The sequence below is a fragment of the Equus quagga genome, chromosome 3, assembly GCF_021613505.1.
Source record: "Equus quagga isolate Etosha38 chromosome 3, UCLA_HA_Equagga_1.0, whole genome shotgun sequence".
NCBI lineage: Eukaryota > Metazoa > Chordata > Mammalia > Perissodactyla > Equidae > Equus > Equus quagga.
Genome location: NC_060269.1, coordinates 112,764,708 through 112,784,918, shown reverse-complemented (window position 1 = coordinate 112,784,918; position 20,211 = coordinate 112,764,708). Strand labels below are relative to the sequence as shown.

The window sequence follows — 20,211 nt, the reverse complement described above, 5'->3', positions numbered from 1 at the left end:
TGAAATTCTTTGGAGCACTCTAGTAGCCAATAAATAGTCTCAATTAGATCTCGTGTACCTCTCCCTTTTCGAAATCCAGTTTGGAAATTAGGCATTTCTTATTCCATGTAAGGTATGTCTTTCAGAATACTTCAGTATTACCAGTAAAACTTCTTCATTTCTATGGAGATGTCTCATCTTACTAGTAGCTTCAGAATCCAAACCTCCTCCTCATTAGGTAGTTCAAAGCTAAGCCACCCTTGGTATTTTTTTTCCCTGTATTATCCTCAAACCCAAAAGGAACCTGTGGGAGTTCCCAATAAATAGCCTGAGGTGAGAACATGTCTTTCCAGCAAGGCAGGATTAAAAGCTCCTAGGTCAGGGCTAAAAGCATTCCAAACACTCTAGATGACATGAGAGCAAATTCTTGTTACTTCTGGAACATAATCTTACCAATCAGTAAGAGATTCTTCTGAAATTGTCTTTATTTCCTCTGTACGTCCTTTCTTTTGCTCCCTGAAACCTACCTTTAGTCTTAAATCCTCACTGCACTACAGTAAATGCCTACTTGCCCTGCTTACTGTGACCTCCAGTTGACTACCTACCAAAAAAGTCAGAATAGGAAGCACAATTAAAAGCTCTGGACAGCATTGTCAGGATTTATGGATAATCCTTTGAGCTGCCAAGCCATACTGTAAAAACAAGACTTTCCCTTTGGCTTCACTAATGGAAGTTGATTTTAAGAGAAAGAGAGTTGATGTTAGGAAACTGAGAAGAGCTTTAAAACTATCAGGAAGCCTCTAGAAAAAGAGTATACAATTAATTTGATTTTTATACTATATTTTTGGGAAGATGGAACCATTTTGAAGAAGAATGGTGGAGAGCAAGAAATATATAATATAATGCCATTGATTATACTGGAAGAGCTTTAAAATGAGAAGAACTTTAAATATAAGAAAAGTACTTTTTAAGATCTCTCATTTAAAAAAAATCATTTATCCCAGAGATAAAGAATACCATTTGTTTTTGTCCACTGAATCTTTAGGATAGTAAATGAGCAGCTACAGCGGTCAGTTGATGAGTATCAGCACCGACTTTCCATAAAAAGAGGTGAACTTGAATCAGCCGAAACACAAATTAAAATTCTGGAGGAAAAAATAGGTAAGTGTTTTTAAATTTTGTTTTTGCTAATCCTAATTACTTTGTCTAACAAACATTTCTTTCCATTCATAGGTAAACTACACCTTAAGATGACTTCACAGGATGAAGAGGCTCATGTAATGAAAAAGACCATTGGAGTCATTGATCAGGAAAAAGATTTTCTTCAGGAGACTGTAGATGAGAAGACAGAAAAGATTGCAAACTTGCAAGAAAACCTAGCTAATAAAGTATGTGACTGTTCACTGTTATTATTATGCTTCTGAACAGAAAAGATTATTTTATTCTCTGTTCCAAGTATGTAGTTCTTATCACCCATGTACAAGTTGCTAAGACCCAGGGCTTTATCTTCTAATATGTTTAAGTTTCATTTTATCCCAGTAATTTGAATCTTTAAACGTTCTGTTTCTAGAATGTAATTTTATCAGGTGTGATTACAGCAAACACGAGGGAACAGTTCAGGTCCTTAGAGTGAGTAGAGACATGCCAATATGTGAAGTACGATTGAGACATGGAAATATGTTGACTTGGAGGTCTCTTTTATAGCATAATTTATATAATTGGATTTGAACTATATAAATGTGATAAATTATGTAAATTCAACTAAAGACATTTCTATATGAATGATTTAGAATCTTACATACTTGTATAATTTCTATAGGAAAAAGCTATTGCTCAGATGAAGATAACAGTCTCAGAGTATGAATCATCTATGAAGTAAGTAATCAGTGAAATGGCATCTAGCTTTTTAAGAAAGTTTCAGTGAATACTGTTTCATTTGTTTAAGTAGCAATCTGGCGATAGGAAGATTTCTTTTTTCCATTTTCCTATTTTTGCCAGTGGTAGCATCATTTTCTCAGCCTACTGCATGAAAATGTTATTCTCTGACTTTCTCCCCTCCTCTATCATCCCCATCTAAACAGTTATGTCTTATTAATTATTCTCTTACATACATACTTGCTCTTTGTCTCTATTGTAATTACCTTGTATAGGCCCTAATCATTAAAACTTAGATGACTTTGGTAACCAATCTTGAATTTATTTTACATCTAAACCTATCTTGAACACTGTTACAAAATCTTACATCTTGTGTCTAGTCTGTCTACTTCAAGACAAAGGTCACTAATTATATTTATTTTATATACCTTTACATGTTATATAATAATGGGGACTTAAATATTTGCTAGTTGAATCTCTTATGTTGTGCTCCTAATGCTTGATAGTCTTCTGTTTTTACTTGACTTTTAGAATAATAAATTTATTGTATGACTTCATTTGCGCATAATGATAGATAGAGAGCTAAAATATCTGCCTTACCTAATTAACGTATCTTGATGCAGTAGTTATAATTTCTTGTATTCTTAGTGTATAATTCAGAGTACACAGTTTTGTTTTAAATAAACTACAGTTTCCCAAAAAGCTTTCTTTATTATTTCCACATCACTCATATAACAGCCAGCTAAAGGAAACATTGATGAATCGGGACCGTGAGATCAGCAGCCTCTGGCGCCAGCTTGATGCAGCTCACAAAGAACTTGATGAAGTAGGAAGATGTAAAGAAGTGTCCTTTAAGGAAAACAGAAGATTACAAGATGATCTGGCTACAATGGCAAGAGAAAACCAGGTATGAGCACAATGCATATACTTTAATAGTTTTATAGTATACAGTTTTACAGTATATTCGTTTGCTAAATTTTAAAGCTCTAAATATGTTTTCTAAATTTTTATATATCAACAACATAAGAAATAATTGTGTAAGGAGAATGGTGTTTATAAGGGTATTAAAAAATGTGGTTTAGAATCCTGCTATATAATATAGCGTGTCTAAGGGGTGTAACTCTGGTCTCTTCACCATTTTGGTCTTTGTTGCGAGGAATCCCAAAGCTGGTATTCTCTGTGGCAGAAATCATTACCCTACTGGGTGAGAACCTCAGCGTCACTCTCAGGGAAAAATTGCTGTGTTTTACAAACCCTTCACAGATTTTAATTATTCGTACTTACTTCCAGTGACTTAGAGATATACCTGTAAGTAAATTAATGAATATTTTAGAATGGCAAATACTAAAAGCTATTGTTTGTTTGTGCTCATTTATTAAAGGATTAACCAAGGCGACCAATGATTTTCCTATTTTAAATATTTTGTTTTAAAAAAAGTTATTTTCAGTATTATTCAGTATAAAGCATATTGTTGATGTATGAATTTTTTTTTAAAATGTCGACACCTAAGCATAGCTAGCCCCGGTCAGGACTGTTGTGGAACATGTTTGGTTAAAAAGTCAAGATCAGTCAAGAAAAATATGTGAAAATGACCCTTAGGAAGAGTTTTCCTTTTTTCCTACTCTCTTTTATTCCCTAAATTCCAAAGGGTATATGAATATAAATAGAATTTATTAGGTGCTATGTTCATTTTAGATTTGTCTTCAATTTTCTGATTTATAGGAAATCTCATTGGAATTAGAAGCAGCAGTGCAAGAAAAAGAAGAAATGAAGAGTAGAGTTCATAATTACATAACTGAGGTGTCACGATGGGAGAGCTTAATGGCTGCCAAGGTGAAAAAACATTAGGTTGGATTTAAGACTTTTTTTTTTAACTTTTTCATGTTTATTCTGTCTCCTCTATTAGATATTAACATATGAGAGTGGAGCTCTTGCCTATTGTCTTTTTTTTATTTCTCCACAGATCTTACTTAGTGTGTGTCTGCCCAGTTAGCTTATGCTTCCTAAATTAAAACAAAAATCCCAATATGTGTATATGTTTGTGACATGGGTATTCCAAAGCGTGACAATTACTAATTTAGAAACAACTTAATTATGCTTAAACCAGGAAAAAGAAAATCAAGATTTGTTAGATAGATTTCAGATGCTTCATAACCGTGCTGAAGACTGGGAAGTTAAAGCCCATCAAGCTGAGGGAGAAAGCAGCTCAGTTCGACTGGAACTCCTTTCTATTGACACGGAGAGGAGACACCTTCGAGAAAGAGTGGATCTATTGGAAAAAGAAATTCAGGAGGTAATACATTGATTTGTCTTGTGACGATGTTATTTAGTAAAACAAAACATTCAAAGATACCTTATTAAAGTGAGATTTAAGCATTGATAAAATCAAGTTCAATGTAATCTTTTGTAGTTAATTCTAATTGTTTAGGAGTCTCATTACTTTTTTTTAATTGTGGTAAAATATACATAACATCAAATTTATGATTTTAACCATTTTTAAAAGTGTACAGTTCTACAGCAATGAGTGCATTCACATTGTTGTGCTACTGTCACCACTATTCATCTCCAGGACTTTTTTATTTTCCCGAAATGAAACTATACCCATCAAACACCAGCTCCCCCATCTCCCCTCGCCTAACCTCTGGCAACCACTGTTCTACTTTCTGTCTCTATGAATTAGACTACTCTATGTACCTCATATAAATGGAATCATGTAATATTTGACTTGTTGTTGACTTATTTTACTTAGCCTTAGGATCACTTAACCTCAAGATTCATCCATGTTGTGGCATGTGTCAGAATTTCATTCTTTTTAAAGGCTGAATAATATTTGTATGTATGTACCACATTTTGTTTATCCATTCATTTGTCAATGGATATTTGCTTTGTTTCCCACCTTTGGCTACTGAGAACAATGCTTCGGTGAACATGGGTGCAAAATAGCTATTCGAATCCTTGCTCTCAGTTTTTTAGGATATACCCAGAAGTGGAATTGCTGGGTCATATAGTAATTTTATGTTTAACTTTTTTGAGGAACCACCATATAGTTTTCCTTAAGGGCTGTACCATTTTACATTCCTACCAGCAATGTAAGGGTTCCAGTTTCTCCCTGTCCTTGCCATCACTTGTCATTTTTTTGGGTTTTTTAAATAATAGCCATCGCAATGCAAGTGAAATGGTATCTCATTTTGGTTTTGATTTACATTTTCTTAATGATTAGTGATGTTGAGCATCTTTTGTGTGTTTATTGGCCATTCGTATATTTTCTTGGAGAAAAGTCTATTCAAATCCTTTGCCCAATTTTTAATCAGGTCATTTTTTGTTGTTATTCAGTTGTGGGAATTATTTATATATTCTGGATATTGATCCCTTATTAGATGTGTAATTTGTAAATAATATCTCCCAAACTGTGGTTTTCCATTTCACTCATTTTATCCTTTGATGTGCAAAAGTTTTTAATTTTGATCAAGTCCAACTTATCTATTTTTTCTCTTGTTGTTTTTGTTTTTGGTGTCATATCCAAGAAATCAGTGCTAAATTCAACATCATGAAGCTTTTCACCTCTTTTTTTCTAAGAGTCTTATGGTTTTATTTCTTATGTTCAGGTCTTTGATCCATTTTGAGTTAATTTTTGTATGTGGTATAAGATAAGGGTCCAGCTTCATTCTTTGCATGTAGATTTAAATAAGCTTCTGTCATAAAGACAGTCTAATAAAATTTTGAGTTCAGTTTAAATATCGGGACCCTAAGTTAGATTGATATAGAAGAGTTGGCTATTAGTTTTGTTCATATAGTATTTTAGTCTTCATTTTTTAGGAGAAAGTCTTGATTATCTGTAGGAGGTAGAATTATGCCCCCCAAAAATATATTTAGATCCTGACCCCTGGCACTTCTGACTGTGACCTTATTTGGAAGTAGTGCCGTTATCGATACAATCAAGTTAAAATCAAGTTATACTGGATTAGGGTGGACCCTAGTCTCGTAACTGGTATCCTTGTAACGTGAGGGAGGTTTGGACACCAAAGACGCAGGGGAGAACAACACATGAAGACAGAGGCAGAGATTGGAGTGATATGTCTACAAGTCAGGAAACTCCAAGAATTGCCAGCAACCACTAGAAACTAGGAGAGAGACATGGAACAGATTCTCCTTCAGAACTTTCCAAAAGAACCAGTCCTGCAGACACCTGGGTTTCAGACTTGTGGTCTTTAGGACTGTGAGGGGATAAATTCGTGCCCAGTTTGTGGTAATTTGTTATGGCAGCCTTAGGGAACTGATACAGATTTTGGTCCCAGAAAGTGGGATGCTGCTGTAATAAACCTAAAAATGTGAAGGTGGCTTTGGAATTGGATAATGGGTAAAGGCTGGAAGAATTTTGAGGTGCTTGATAGAAAAAGCCTAGATTGTCTTGACAAGATTGGTCATAGAATGATGGATTTTAAAAGTGATTCTGGTGAGGGCTCAGAAAAAAGAGAGGAGAGCTGTAGAGAAAACTTCTATCATTTATAAAATACATAAATCTTCATGAACAGAATTTTTCCAGAAATGTGAATGTTTCTTCTAGTGAGATCTCAGATGGAATTGAGGAATACATTATTGGACACTGGAGGAAAAGTGATCCTTGTTAGGAAATGACAGAGAACTTGACTGAATTATGGTCTACTCTTAGGAGGAAAGTAGAACTTATAAGTGATGAACTTGCATATTTAGCTGAGAAAATTTCCAAGCAAAGTGGTAGGTGCAGCCTGGTTTCTTCTTGCTGCATATAGTAAAATGTAAAGGAAAGAGATAAATTGAGGAAGGAACTGCTTGAGCAAAAAAGGAACCAGGCCTTGATGACTTGGAAAATTCTTAGTGTGTTCTGGAGACAAGGCCAAGAGTGTGGCTCGACAACCTCTTGGTGAGAGATTAGGTGTGTGACTCACGGATCCAATCAGTCATCTCAGCAGAAACAACTGCCAGCTTGGACTGAAAGAGACAGAAACAGGATAAGATGAAGGAGAGCTGTTGAACTTCTGGGATCCTACTAGCATAAAACAGGCCAGTCGAGTTACTTGGCTACGAACAGGTGTTCTCCTTCAAGACAAGGGAAGAATGACTCTGAAGATGGCTCAGAGACCAGCAAGGCTGCCAAGGGCAGCTTAAAGGCTAGTGGGGCTGCTACTGCCACCACAGGCCCAGAGGGCGTGGGGCTGCTGCCTCCTTGGTTCCAGAGGGTAGGGTCACTGCCACTGAGGGCCAGGAGGGTGGGGCCACCCTAGAAGACCCAGAGGCCAGAGCATCCAGGCACGGATAATTATTCTTAGGCCTTGAGATCTAAGGGAATTTGCCATGCTTGGTGCAGACTTGCTTTGGACTAGTAACCCCTTTATTCCTTCTGTTTCTCCCTCTCCGAATGGGACTGTCTATCCTATGCCTGTCCCACCATTGTATTTGGGAAGCAGATGACTTGTTTTCTAGTGTCACAGAGCTGTGGAGGGAGAGGAATTTTGCCCCAGGATGGACCATACCCGGAGTCTTACTTATATCTGATTTAGATGATGCTTAGATGAGATTTTGGACTTAGAGTTGATGTTGGAATGTTGGGATGGAGTGGTATATTTTGCACTTGAGAAGGACATGAATTTTGGGGAGCCAGAGGGAAGGTAGAAAGATAGATATCTTTAAAAGATTTGTTGAAATCCTAACCCCCAGTACCTGTGAATGTGACCTTATTTGGAAATAGAGTGCTTGCAGGTGTCATCAAGTTAAGATGAGGTCATCCTGGACTAGGGCGAGCCATAACCCGGTGACTGGTATCCTTATAAGATAAGAGAATTCTGGACACAGAAGACATAAGGGAGAATGCCAGGTGAAGACAGAGGCGGAGATTGGAGTGCTGTGTTTACAAGGCAAGGAACGTCAAGGATTGCCAGCAGCTACTAGAAACTGGGAAAGAGACGTGGATCAAATTCTCCCTCAGAACCTCCAGAAGAAGCCAGCTCTGCTGACATCTAAATTTTAGACTTGTAATCTTCAGAACTGTGAGGGGGTAAATTTCTGTCGTTTTGAGCCATGTAGTGATTTGTAGTAATTTCTTACATCAGTCCCAGGAAACTAATAACTACCTCTATAATTTATTTTTTTTATGTAGTATGTAAAAGAGAGACTTTTTTCTTTTTTTCTTTTTACCTTTTGACTCCCCTTCAATCATTTCTCCCACCACCTGCCCTGCCGACACACACCTCCGGAAGCGCCAGTCTGTTCTCTGTGTCTATGAGCTTGTGTTGTTTTTTTTAAATTCCACACATATAAGAGAGATCATATGGTATTTGTCTTTCTCTGTCTGACTTCTTTCATTTAGCACAATGCCCTCAAGGTCCACCCATGTTGTCACAATTGGCAAGGCTTCATTCTTTTTTATGGCTGAATAATATTCCATTGTGTGTGTATATACACAATTTCTTTGCACATTCATCCATCGATGGACACCTAGGTTATTTCTGTCTTGGTTATTGTAAATAATGCTTCGGTGAACATAGGAGTGCATTTATCTTTTCTGGTTCGTGTTTTCGTTTTCTTCAGATAAATACTCAGTAGTAGAATTGTTGGATCATATGGTATTTCTATTTTTAATTTTTTGAGGAACCTCCATACCGTTTTCCATAGTGGCTGCCCGAATTTACATTCCCACCAACAGTGCACAAGGGTTCCCTTTTCTCCACAGCCTCGTCAATACTTGTTATTTCTTGTCTTTTTGATAATAGCCATTCTAACAGGTGTGAGGTGATATTTCTTTGTGATTTTGATTTGCATTTCTCGAATAATTATGATGTTGAACATCTTTTGGTATACCTGTTTGGTATACTTCTTTGGAAAAATGACTATTCAGATCCTCTGCCCATTTTTTAATTGGATTATTTGCTTTTTTGCTATTGAGTTGTATGAGCTCTTTATATATTTTGGAGTATAATAACTAAAGGAATGCTTTTCAATCTTCAAAAGAGTTCTCAGGAGAAACTTCTTCAGTTTTTTTTTTAATTTGTCATTGTTCATGTTCTTATGTGGTATCTGAAATTGACTTTTACATATTTATATTTAGTTTTGGGGGCTTTGATTTAATTAATTCATTAATATTTGGAAAATCCAAATATTTGCTTTTCTGAAATTGTTGAAATTTATTAAATCTTCGCAGTACTGTGTTAGAGTTTAATGTTGATTCATTTCAGTAAAACCTATTAAAATAATTTTATTTTTCATGTGTAGAATTCTTCCTACACGGTAGAAATAAAGTTTATATTAGGTTGTATTTATCATTCACAATTTAAATTGTGAAAAATTTAAAATGTGGATTATTCTAGGAAAAAAATATTTATCAGTATTTCAGACTTTGCTCATTATTTCAGTTGTTAAAATCTTATAAAGTTGTATATTACTCTTAGGTTAAAGTAAATTTAAATATGACTTCAGGTACAGTAGTCCCTGTTATCCGCAGAGGACACATTCCAAGACCGCAGTGGCTGCCTGAAATTGCAGATAGTGTGGAACCCTATATATGCTATGTTTTTTCCTATATGTACATACCTATGATTAAGTTTAATTTATAAATTAGGCACAGTAAGAGATTAACAACAACTAATAATAAAATAGAATAATTATAACAATATACTGTAATCAAAGTTACTGTAGATCTTAGCAACCTCAGCGTATGATTTTTTTCTTATTAAGTAGAGACCTTCTACCTCTTCACTTAAAGGAAGCACTCATGGCTTCTCTTTGGCATATCCAAATTGCCAGCATCGCTACTCTTGTGCTTTGGGGTCTTTATTAAGTAAAATAAGGGTGACTTGAACACAAGCACTGCAATACTGCCACTGTTGATCTGATAACTGAGATGGCTGCTAAGTGACTGATGGGCAAGTAGGGTATGCAGCATGGAAATGCTGGTCAAGGATGATTCTCATCCCAGGTGGGATGGAGCAGGACAACACAAGACTTTATTACACTACTCTGCATGGCCTGCAATTTAAAACTTAGGAATAGTTGATTTCTGGAATTTTCCATTTAATATTTTCAGACTGCGGTTAACCTCGGGTAACTGAAACCTCAGAAAGCAAAATTGTGGAATACTTGGGGGAGTACTGTATTTAGTTTTAACACAAACTGTGTTTTTGAAATTCAGAATTTAGCTAAAGACAATGGAGTGATAAGTTGCTGTTACTTCTAAGTATGTATGTAAGTATAGGTTTCTTTTTCTGGAAAAGGCATTATTATAGCAGAATTTCTAAAGGAAAAATTTAATGTAACTTCAAAGATGCCTCATATTTACAACACCCTAAAACAATTTCATCTTTGCATTTCCAAATATATACATGAGGTACTTAGTTACCATGATCAATAATTATACACAGTTCATTTTGTTAAGCATTAAATAGGCCATCTTTAAAATAGTAGGCAACTTCCTGAGAATATCTTAAAATATGCAAAAGTTGGCTCCTGTTTTTAGAAAGTGAGTTGTGGCCGCTCAGATTCAAGCCTTTAAAATTATTGGGTTACTTCAACTTTTTACCTGTTTCTTTTTCTATTTTCAGCACATAAATGCACATCATGCCTATGAATCTCAGATCTCATCAATGGCAAAAGTGGTATCTAGATTAGAAGAAGAGCTGAGACATCAAGGAGAGGAGAAAGCAGCAGTATTAAATGATATGTCATCTCTTAGAGAACTTTGCATAAAGCTTGATTCTGGGAAAGATATTATGACCCAGCAATTGAATTCCAAAAACCTTGAGTTTGAGAGGGTAAGAGCTTAAAAGATATTGTCGTAGCACATTGTTTTATTGAGCCCTACTCGAATTGTTGCACTTTGCCGTTCAGTACCCAGCATATTTGATCCACTTGAGAGTAGTTACTTTGACTACAGGATTTTGACTACTAGGTTCTTTGCTGAGGTTTCTCTGGCAATCATGGTGATGAAATTAGGTGCTGTTTTGGGGGTGGATGGGTATTTAGAAGACTATGAATCTTCTAATTATAGCATAGGAGCATATCCCAATACGTTCTTTCTCTGTTTAAGGGTAAGACTTAAATGAAGGAGTGAGCAGTTCATTGCTTCTAAGTGGAATAATTTTTGTAATAAAAATCTCAGAACATTTAAGTCTTACTTAATTTTAAAAGTCTGATTAGCTGGAACTTACCATTCCCAAACCGAAGCATTGTTTCACACAACTCAGTGTATGTTTTCAAACATGGATGTTTTCGATTTTTACTCATTTAGTAGTAGCTTTATTTTCAGATACTGAGAAGCTCCACTACTGGCTTGATTATGTAGTCAGAGTACACGTATTTAATAGACCAAAAGGGCCTCCTTGCTGATAGGGTGGCCACATTTTAGGATTTTATGTTAATGACCCTCTCTTGGCAAGACAGTATGAGAGAAAACTATCTGAGGGTTGGAGTAGGTCTCATAGCCAAATAAGCCCTTACTAAAAATGGCAAAGTTTATTTTGAAAATAAGATGTTTTCCTTATACTTAAAAAAGTGGTTCAGAATCTTTAACTGGTACCCAGAGTGAAGCACCCGATGTGTATATAGCTCTGCAGATAATTTTTCAGAGTAAGTCTAAAATTGTGCTGAAGTAATCTTACTTTGTTTTTCCTGTAGGTCGTGGTGGAATTAGAAAATGTAAAATCAGAATCAGACCTGTTAAGAAAACAATTGTCAAGTGAGAGACATACAATTAAAAACCTTGAATCATTGTTGGCTACAAATAGAGATAAAGAATTTCATTCTCATTTAACCTCCCATGAGAAGGATACAGAAATTCAGCTACTAAAAGAGAAGTTAAGCCTTTCGGAAAGCAAATTGTAAGTGTCGTAAATCAACCTATGTGAGGAAGATAGCTTGTCAAAAATAATTTTTCAATATGAGTAAATTTTTGCAGATTTGTAGCATAAAACAAATGATAAAAAGAATACTGGAGGGGTGCTTGCCCAGTAGTGTAGTGGTTAAGTTCAGCACACTCTGCTTCGGTGGCCTGGGGTATGCAGGGTCAGATCCTAGGCCTGGACCTACATACCACTCATCAAGCCATGCTATGGCAGTGTCCCACATACAAAATAGAGGAACATGGGCACAGATGTTAGCACAGGGCCACTTTTCCTCAAGCAAAAAAAGGAGGAAGATTGGCAATAGGTGTTAGCTTAGGGCCAATCTTCCTCACTGAAAACAAACAAGCAAACAAACAAAAAATAGTGGAGGAACAGAAAAAAGAATTTTTCAGTTTTTTCGGGGTAGAGGGAGATGGGAGTGTGAAGGGTTGTATAAAACCAAAATATTTTGCCTACGTGGCTTCTGCTTTTGGAAATTCAGGGATTTGAGTTCAAGAGAGACATCTTGTTTGGAGATGTAGATTTGTATATCTTCACCGAAGAGGTCATACCCATGGAAGTGAATGAGTGAACTTTAGAAAAATGCCTAAATTTGAGGAACGGAGAGAGGAGTCAGCAAAGGAGAGAGCACTTCAGGATGGGGAGAGTTGACCCTGTCTCATGCTGTGGATTAGGAAAAAGACTTTGAAAAGGCTATGAGATTTGACCCTCATAAGTACATTGATTACCTTTTGGGAGATTGAGGATGGTGTCTTTTTGGGTTGGAGAGGTTTGGACATATTTTTTGGAAGAGGGGAGGAAACCCAGAGTAGATAGTACGAGTGCAGTAATTATCTCTTAAAAGGAGTTAGGAATACTTCTCTTTCTGAGGCAGGAGTCAAGAAAGAGGCCAGGAAGATTCTTTACGTCTTGGTGGTGCAGTTCATGTCTTGTTTCCATTTGCATCTCCAGCATTGCTGCAGTGCCTGGTGCGAACCGGAAGCTCAGTAAATGTTTGTTAAATAAATGAGATGAATGAAAGAAAATTTTGTGATGAAAACTCAAGAAGTTTAGAGAATTACTTTTGAAAAGTCTTGATCTTCTCTTTTTTCTTGCTTAGCTATCACCTCCATTTGTATTTATTAATAACAAAAAGAGAAATCCATAGCACTTGACAAAACAGAATATTTGCTATTTATTCCTTTGATTTTTAAAATTTGTTTTTAAGAAATAGTCAAAGTCGGGAAAACACCATGCTTCGGGCTAAAGTGGCACAGTTACAAACAGATCATGATGCTCTGAAAAGGCAGATTTCAGCTGAAAGATATGAACGGTGAGAAAAAAGTTTAACATTGATCAATGTTTTTATTTATTCCCTATCCTGTTCCAAAAAGGATTTAATATGGCTTACAAGTGGCAAACTTTTTTAGCATTAATAAAATTTTTTAGTAATTCTCCTAAAGAGGCAATAGGTGTTATGAAAGATAATATCCCTGCAGTAAATAAAATAGCAAATATTGTGTAAATTTCCCATAGCGTTCCTCAGGGCAAGATTAGGGCGTTATTTCAAAGGATGCAGCTAGGGAATCAAGAAGACAGTAAGGATTCTACAAGAGCCCAAAACAATATGGTCCAATAGGAAGCTCCAAATGCAAATCATCATAAAAGTGATGATGCTGATGATCATAAGGGCAGTTAACAAATATATGCCAGATACTATGTACATGTCTGATTAATCCTATTAACAATCTATTAGGCCTCTATTATAGGAAACTGAGATCACACAAATAGTAAATAGCAGAGCCAAGACTAAAATCCAAGCAGATCTGCCTAGTTTTAAAGGCTGTACACTTAACCTTTACAATAGATTTCTTACAGCTTAGTAATTTTCATCCTTACATTTCGGTTCATTTGCTTTATTATTTTGAAAAATTTAATCCCCAAGTGATACAAACAGGAATGAGACCTTCTTTAACAGTTAAAGTCGAAGTCTAATGTGCAAATCAACTGTCAAGTTACTTTTCTTCCCTTCTGCTTTCCTACTGTGTTAATACCATAGACATCAGCATTCCTGAAATTTCATTCTCAAATAGCGGTCAAATTGCTTATTGGGTCAATTTTTGAGTTCTCTTATTCTTATCCATTTGCATCAAAACTTTTGAGTGATGTACTGTTTGGAATATAGATGGAAAAAATATCTAAAAAAGTTTCTTAACGGAGTTAATAGTGAAAAAAGGTTTGTGAAACACCCAACTAGGTAGAAATCCTGGACACTGAAGAAGTCAAGGCAGAAAAGTCTGGGCCACCTACTGAATAGCCACAAAGGAGGTGGCAGCACAGCTACTGTGCTTTGTGGGGCAGACACAGACATAGAAGGAAAGCATAGCAGAGAGAGTGGGTTATTTCACTCCTGACATTTGGGAGTTTTGAGGCAGGAAGAAGGAAGAGGGCTGATTTACGTGCGACAAGAGGTGTGAAAGGAAGGGCCAGAGGAGGGAACCAACCAACTTTGAAAGTCTGTGTTCAGAGGGGATTTGAACACTCCTATGATCCATATTCCTTTAATTGAAATCTTTTATCCATTACTTAGAATTCATAGAAAGACGTAGGACTTAAATGTAGTAGAAATACTAATTAATTAGTTGAGTAGAAATTACTTAATTAGTTAATAAGAATAACAGCACCTTATGTTTATATACCACGTTTTTGATGTAATCTCTTATTTGATCTTTACTGACAGAGAACGAGCAATCCAAGAGATGCGTCGCCATGGTCTTCCCACACCACCCCTCAGTTCTACTCTGAGGTCTCCTTTACATTCTCCTGAAGACGTGAACTGAGAATTATCAGAAAGGTAAGTACGTAACACCAAGGACAAGCAAAACTAGTCTAGGCTTATAAAAATTCAGAAGGGAGTTTTCTGTGTGGGCAGAGGGGAGGTTGCCTGTAAAGGTGGTCAGCAGAACTTTCTGAAGTGATGGGCTCCCTTCTGGTCATAACCTCTGCTCTAAAAGTAACTGTCTTGATTACTAAAAGCATAAGTTCCTTTTCCGTGTTTTAGACATTTTATAAATGAAATCATACTTTTCTGGCTTCTTCTCCTCGGCAGTATGTTTGTGAGATTCAGCCATACTGTTGTGTGTACTTGTAGATTGTTTAGTCTTGTTGCTGCATAATGTTCCATTATGTGTTGTTGATGGACATTTTCTAACTTCCAGTTTGGGCTATTACAGATAGTTATGATGAACACTCTAGGACCTGTATGTTGGTGAAGAGCTGTGTGCATTTCTTTCGAGGATACACTTAGGAGTGACACTGTTGGGTCACTGGACATGTGTGTTCAGTGCATGTCATGTCATTGGACATGCATATGTTCAAGCTTGAGTAGATATGGCAAAGCAGTTTCCAAAGTAGTTGTAAAGAGCGAGGACACTGGCTGCAGAAGGGTCAAAGGATGTACTGATTCTTTGTAGATGGGATGAGTGGGAAAGAAGCGTGTCGGGCCCGGGGTTTGAAAGGTGGGTGATCGTGAAAAATGTAGGCTCGTTGACAGGAATAGTAAAGTCATTCTGTTTAAAAATTATGCATTTCTTTGCCTCTTTTAATAGAAGTATATAGAAGATAAGCATTTCCTGGATGACTCAGAATCCTCATCCTGAACGTTAGTTATGCGCCGTGCTTTAACATGCTGATGCCACCAGGGTTTACTGGTGTCTGTAGGGCCTAGGTTTAAGTGATTCCTGATGACTGTGCTTTTGCTTTTGTGTGTGTGTTTGATTAAAACATACGGTTTTCTCTTTGACTTTGAGGACCACTTCTCACTGCTTGCTGCAGTCACTGTGTCCTTCTAAGCTACTGCATTAATTTGAATGCGATTAGATGGAAGTTCAGCTTCTTGTTATAAAGCCTTATAGCGGTTGTGACACAGCTGCATTTTAGATCAGGGGTTGGTAAAGAGGGTCTGTGGGCCAGATCACCCCACTGCCTATTTTGGTAACTTCAGCTTTATTGGAGCATAGCCACACCCGTTTGTTGACATATTGTCTATGACTGCTTTTCCACACTGGCAGAATTGAGAACTTGTGACAGGAACCCTGTGACCCACAAATCTAAAATATTTACTATCTAGCCCTTTATATCTTGTAGCCTCTGGAAAACAACTGTACACCCATGAGATAATAAGACCAAAAAAGCAAATAATTCCCTAGTTTTATGAAAATAGACTTGACCTTATAGACCCCCTAAAAGGGTCTTTGGGACACCCAGGGATCCCCAGACTATACCTTAAGAACCACTGTTATAGAACATAGTAGAATCCAGCAATCTCTAAAGCTGTGATGAGTTAGAAAACTTTTTTAAAATTACAGTAAAATATATAACATGAACTTTGCCATCTTAACGTGTGTGTGTGTGTGTGTGTGTGTGCAAGATTAGCCCTGAGCTAACATCCATGCCCATCTTCTATTTTGTATGTGGGACACCTGCCACAGCATGACTTGATAACTTGTGGGTACGTTTGCACCTGGGATCTGAACCGGCGAACCCCAAGCTGCCGAAGCGGAGCACGCAAACTTAACTGCCACGCCACTCGGCTGGCCCCGCCACCTTAACTGTTTTTTAAGTGTGCAACTCAGTGGCACTAAATTCACAATGTTGTGCAACCATCACCATTTCCAAAACCTTCTCATCACCCCAAACACAAACTCTGTACCCATTAAGCAGTAATTCTCCAGTCCCCTGACCTCACTTGCCCATCCCCTGGTAACCTCTAATCTGCTCTTCTGTCTCTCTAAATTTGCCTATTCTAGATTTTTTCATATAAGTGAAATCATGCAGTATTTGTCCTTTTCTTCTGGCTTATTTCACTTAGGATAATGTTTTCAGAGTTCATCTATGTTGTAGTATGTGTCAGAGGTTCATTTCTTTTTATGCCTGAACAATATTCTTTTATATGTTTACACCACGTTTTGTTTATTCATCATCAGTTGATGGACACATGGGTTGTTTTCACCTCTTAGCTGTTGTGAATAATGCTACTATGAACATGGGTGTACAAGTATCTGTTTGAGTTGCTGTTTTCAAATCTTTTGGGAGTACCTAGGAGTAGAATGTTGCTGGGGTCATATGATAATTCTATGTTTAACTTTTTGAGTACCTGCCAGACTTCTTCCATATGGCTGTACCATTTTACGTTCCCACCAGCAGTGTAGGGATTCCAATTTTCCACATCCTTGCCAACACTTGTTGTTTTCCATTTTTTTTATTATGGCCATCCTAGTAGATGTGGATTAGAAAACTTACACAACCATTTGCAGATTCTCAGAGTAGCCTAATGATGTTGTTAATTGGTAACCGATTTCCATTCATATTTTCTAAATATTGTCACCCAAACTAATTTTAAGGGATTTCCCCATAAGTACTCAGAAATGAATATGAAATATTCATATTTACAGTGTCTCTCTGATAGTTAAAATATATAATCCAATTTTGTTTTTACTTTTTAAAATTATTGTTTCCAATACATGCTCACTGAGAAAACACAAAATACAAAAGTAAAAAGAAGGAAACAAAAATCACCTTTTTCCCCTTTTTTTATTGTGGTAAAATATGTATAACATCAAATTTATCATTTTAACCATTTTCAAGTGTACATTTCTCTGGTAGTTAGTACATTCACATTATTGTGCAAAACTAATCTCCACCATCCATCTCTAGAACTTTTGTATCTTAGCTGATTGAAGCTCTGTACACATTAAACACTAACTCCCCACTTTCCCCTTCCCCCAGCCCCTGGCAACCACCATTGCAATTTCTGTCTATGAATTTGACTACTCTGTGTACCTTGTGTAAGTGGAATCATATAATATTTGTCCTTTTGAGACTGGCTTATTTCACTTACCGTAATGTTTTCATCCATTTTGGAACACGTGTCAGAATTTCCTTCCTTTTTGAAGCTGTATAACAATATTCCATTGGATGTATATGTCACATTTTGTTCATCCATTCATCTATCAATGGATGCTTGGGTTGCTTCCACCTTTTGGCTATTGTGAAAATGCTGCTATGAACATGGATGTGCAAATCAAAATCACTTTGATCCTGCAACCCAAGGAAAATAGCAGTTAGCATTTTGGTGTACTTCCTTCTTGTATTTAATTTGTAGTGAACATACACACCCATGCCTAGACATACATATATAATTCTAATAGAGATCATACTCAAAATAATTTTTATCCTGTTTTTTTTTGTTTTGTCTTATTCTTTAGGATTTTTTCTCATTGTGGTTGCAAGCATTTATTCTTATCATTAAAAGCATTTTCAAAAATGCCATTTTAAAATAGTAATCTAATGATTCATCACATGGATATTCCAAGATTTATTTAATCATTCTCCTCTTCTGGGACGTATAGCTTATTTTCAGGTTTTTCTGTTATAAATAATGTTTTACATCAGTATTGGACAACATGTCTAATATCTTCTTAAGTATGTCTTCCTAGGTATAGAAAAAGATTATTGTTTTCTCTCAATGTTTCCATTGTGGGATTTTTCATATTTTAATGGGTGTGTTTTAATTGGGAGGGTGATTAGATAGCACGTAAGGTCAAAATATTTGGAAAAAATATTTGATTATCCATAGTGTGCTATTCTAAGACCCAGGCAACATAATTTACAGTACTTGTGTATAATTTTATTACAGCTAGACATCATATGATCCCTTCTTTTGAGTGGTTTTTCTCAATTAACCTGCTATATTCTTTTCACTGTGTATCATTCCTTTAGTCCTCCTGTACTTTGAAGTACTTTGGTAGTTTGAGGGGAATATCTCTTTGAAGTATAGAACAGTACTTCTTAACTATTAAATATAACTTGATTGTGGGCAAAGGTTTTATTAGCGACTGTAATTTCAATTAAAACGTTACTGACTTTCCGTTTTTCGTGAACGTACTAAGTAATTTTGTCATTTTCTCTTAACTCACCTTTTTCCTCCCCTTCTTTTTCAGAATGATGACTTTCAATGAGTTTGCTATATGGATTTCTTTAAAGGACAGAACAGTAATGAAATATTTGAAGTACTTGTTTCTGAAAATCATGAACATTGACACAGATTCTACCTCTGTCAACTTTTATTTAAATCAGTGAATATTTATGTAAAAAATTTGGTTTAAAAGAGCTGAATGTGTATATTTTCATATATATAACAGAACAAAATATGTATTAATAGTGCTAACTAATATCTGTATTTTTTATTATTCCTGACTTAAATTACTCCTCAAAGTGTGTTTATACTGTGAATTAATATAATGTATTGTTCACATTATGCTTTAATAATCTTTTTCTTAATGAGCCGTGATATATATATGTAAATATTCTTACATACTTGTTTTCAAAGTGTTTTTAGTTTTCATGCCTGTGTTTATAACCCATATCTTTTTCACATTCACAAAGTATTATCAACTTTGATGATATGTTGTCACACTTAACTTTTTTCTTCTGAATGTAAAATTAATTATTCACCAATTTGCTGTCTGTCATCGAGGGGAATATATTCAGGTCTATTCTTATAACAGCAGAGGTCTTGATAAAATAATAATTACCATATGTGATTTGTTATTGCCAACTAGAGGAACGGTGATAGCAAAGATATGTTTATGTGTTATATACAAAATTATATCATTTTGGCTATCACATGTAATACAAATTCTATCAAATCAAAATAAAGCTATATTCAGATTTTTGTAAATCAATAGAACAGAAATTAGGGACACTTTTCAGTAAATAAAATTCCTCACTATATTAATCTAAAATTTCAGAGTATAAAAATATATTGGGTAAATATAGTAGCACATTTTGTTAAAATTCTAATATACATTCAATAATATCAATTTTTTTGCTTCTAAACCTGTATGTTGTAATTTATGAGTCTTCCAGAACAGTATGTAAACACTGAACTGTGGCATATTAAATAGAAAACAGCTTTTTACAATTAATATACAAAGTTGTAATTTTTAAGAATTTAGATATATACGTATATTAGTAGAAGAACAGAAGTACAAAACAGAATGCCAGATACAAAAACTAATTGTGTTTGAACCATAACCATTTAAAGAAAATCCTGTTCTTAATAGATTTCATTATGATTGCAAAAGAACTTAAAAACTACATAGGAAAGTGGAAGACCAATTATTTATGATACATGTTGTTTCCTCCTGTGGTTTAATGAAGTGGAGTGTATGTGTGTGTGTGTTTGTGTGTACCTGGGGGTGGGCAGTGCTCTTTTTCTAAAACTAATATGCCTTATATGTTCAGGTTATGCCCTTTGCAATAATTCAGTGTGTGTTTGGTGTGACATGGCTTACTTTTCCACCATCTTTGTAATTTTATGTATTCCATCTCCTTTGTGTGAATTCGTGTATTATAGCAAAATACAAGAGAAATGGATCTATTTGCGATGTCATAAGGAAAATCTTTTAATAAACATGTAAATAAAATAAAAAATATTTGTCCCCAC

The 20,211-nt window shown here is 35.6% G+C and overlaps 1 protein-coding gene across 4 annotated transcripts in view; it reads left to right on the top strand.

Moving 5' to 3' along the window:
* The window catches only part of CEP135 (centrosomal protein 135), a 69,650-nt gene extending 49,452 nt beyond the window's left edge, over nucleotides 1–20,198 (top strand). For 3 of the 4 annotated variants that reach the window (XM_046657273.1, XM_046657276.1, XM_046657274.1), the window contains exons 16-26: nucleotides 1,025–1,140; nucleotides 1,213–1,367; nucleotides 1,799–1,854; nucleotides 2,593–2,761; nucleotides 3,577–3,687; nucleotides 3,962–4,147; nucleotides 10,425–10,634; nucleotides 11,497–11,699; nucleotides 12,931–13,035; nucleotides 14,443–14,556; nucleotides 18,704–20,198. In XM_046657273.1, the coding sequence (XP_046513229.1) occupies nucleotides 1,025–1,140; nucleotides 1,213–1,367; nucleotides 1,799–1,854; nucleotides 2,593–2,761; nucleotides 3,577–3,687; nucleotides 3,962–4,147; nucleotides 10,425–10,634; nucleotides 11,497–11,699; nucleotides 12,931–13,035; nucleotides 14,443–14,542 (1,411 nt within the window). In that variant the 3' untranslated portion in view covers nucleotides 14,543–14,556; nucleotides 18,704–20,198. Of the gene's footprint in view, nucleotides 1–1,024; nucleotides 1,141–1,212; nucleotides 1,368–1,798; nucleotides 1,855–2,592; nucleotides 2,762–3,576; nucleotides 3,688–3,961; nucleotides 4,148–10,424; nucleotides 10,635–11,496; nucleotides 11,700–12,930; nucleotides 13,036–14,442; nucleotides 14,561–18,703 lie in introns of all 4 variants that reach the window. The other variant, XM_046657275.1, reaches the window with a different exon arrangement.
* The last annotated feature ends 13 nt before the right edge of the window (nucleotides 20,199–20,211 follow it).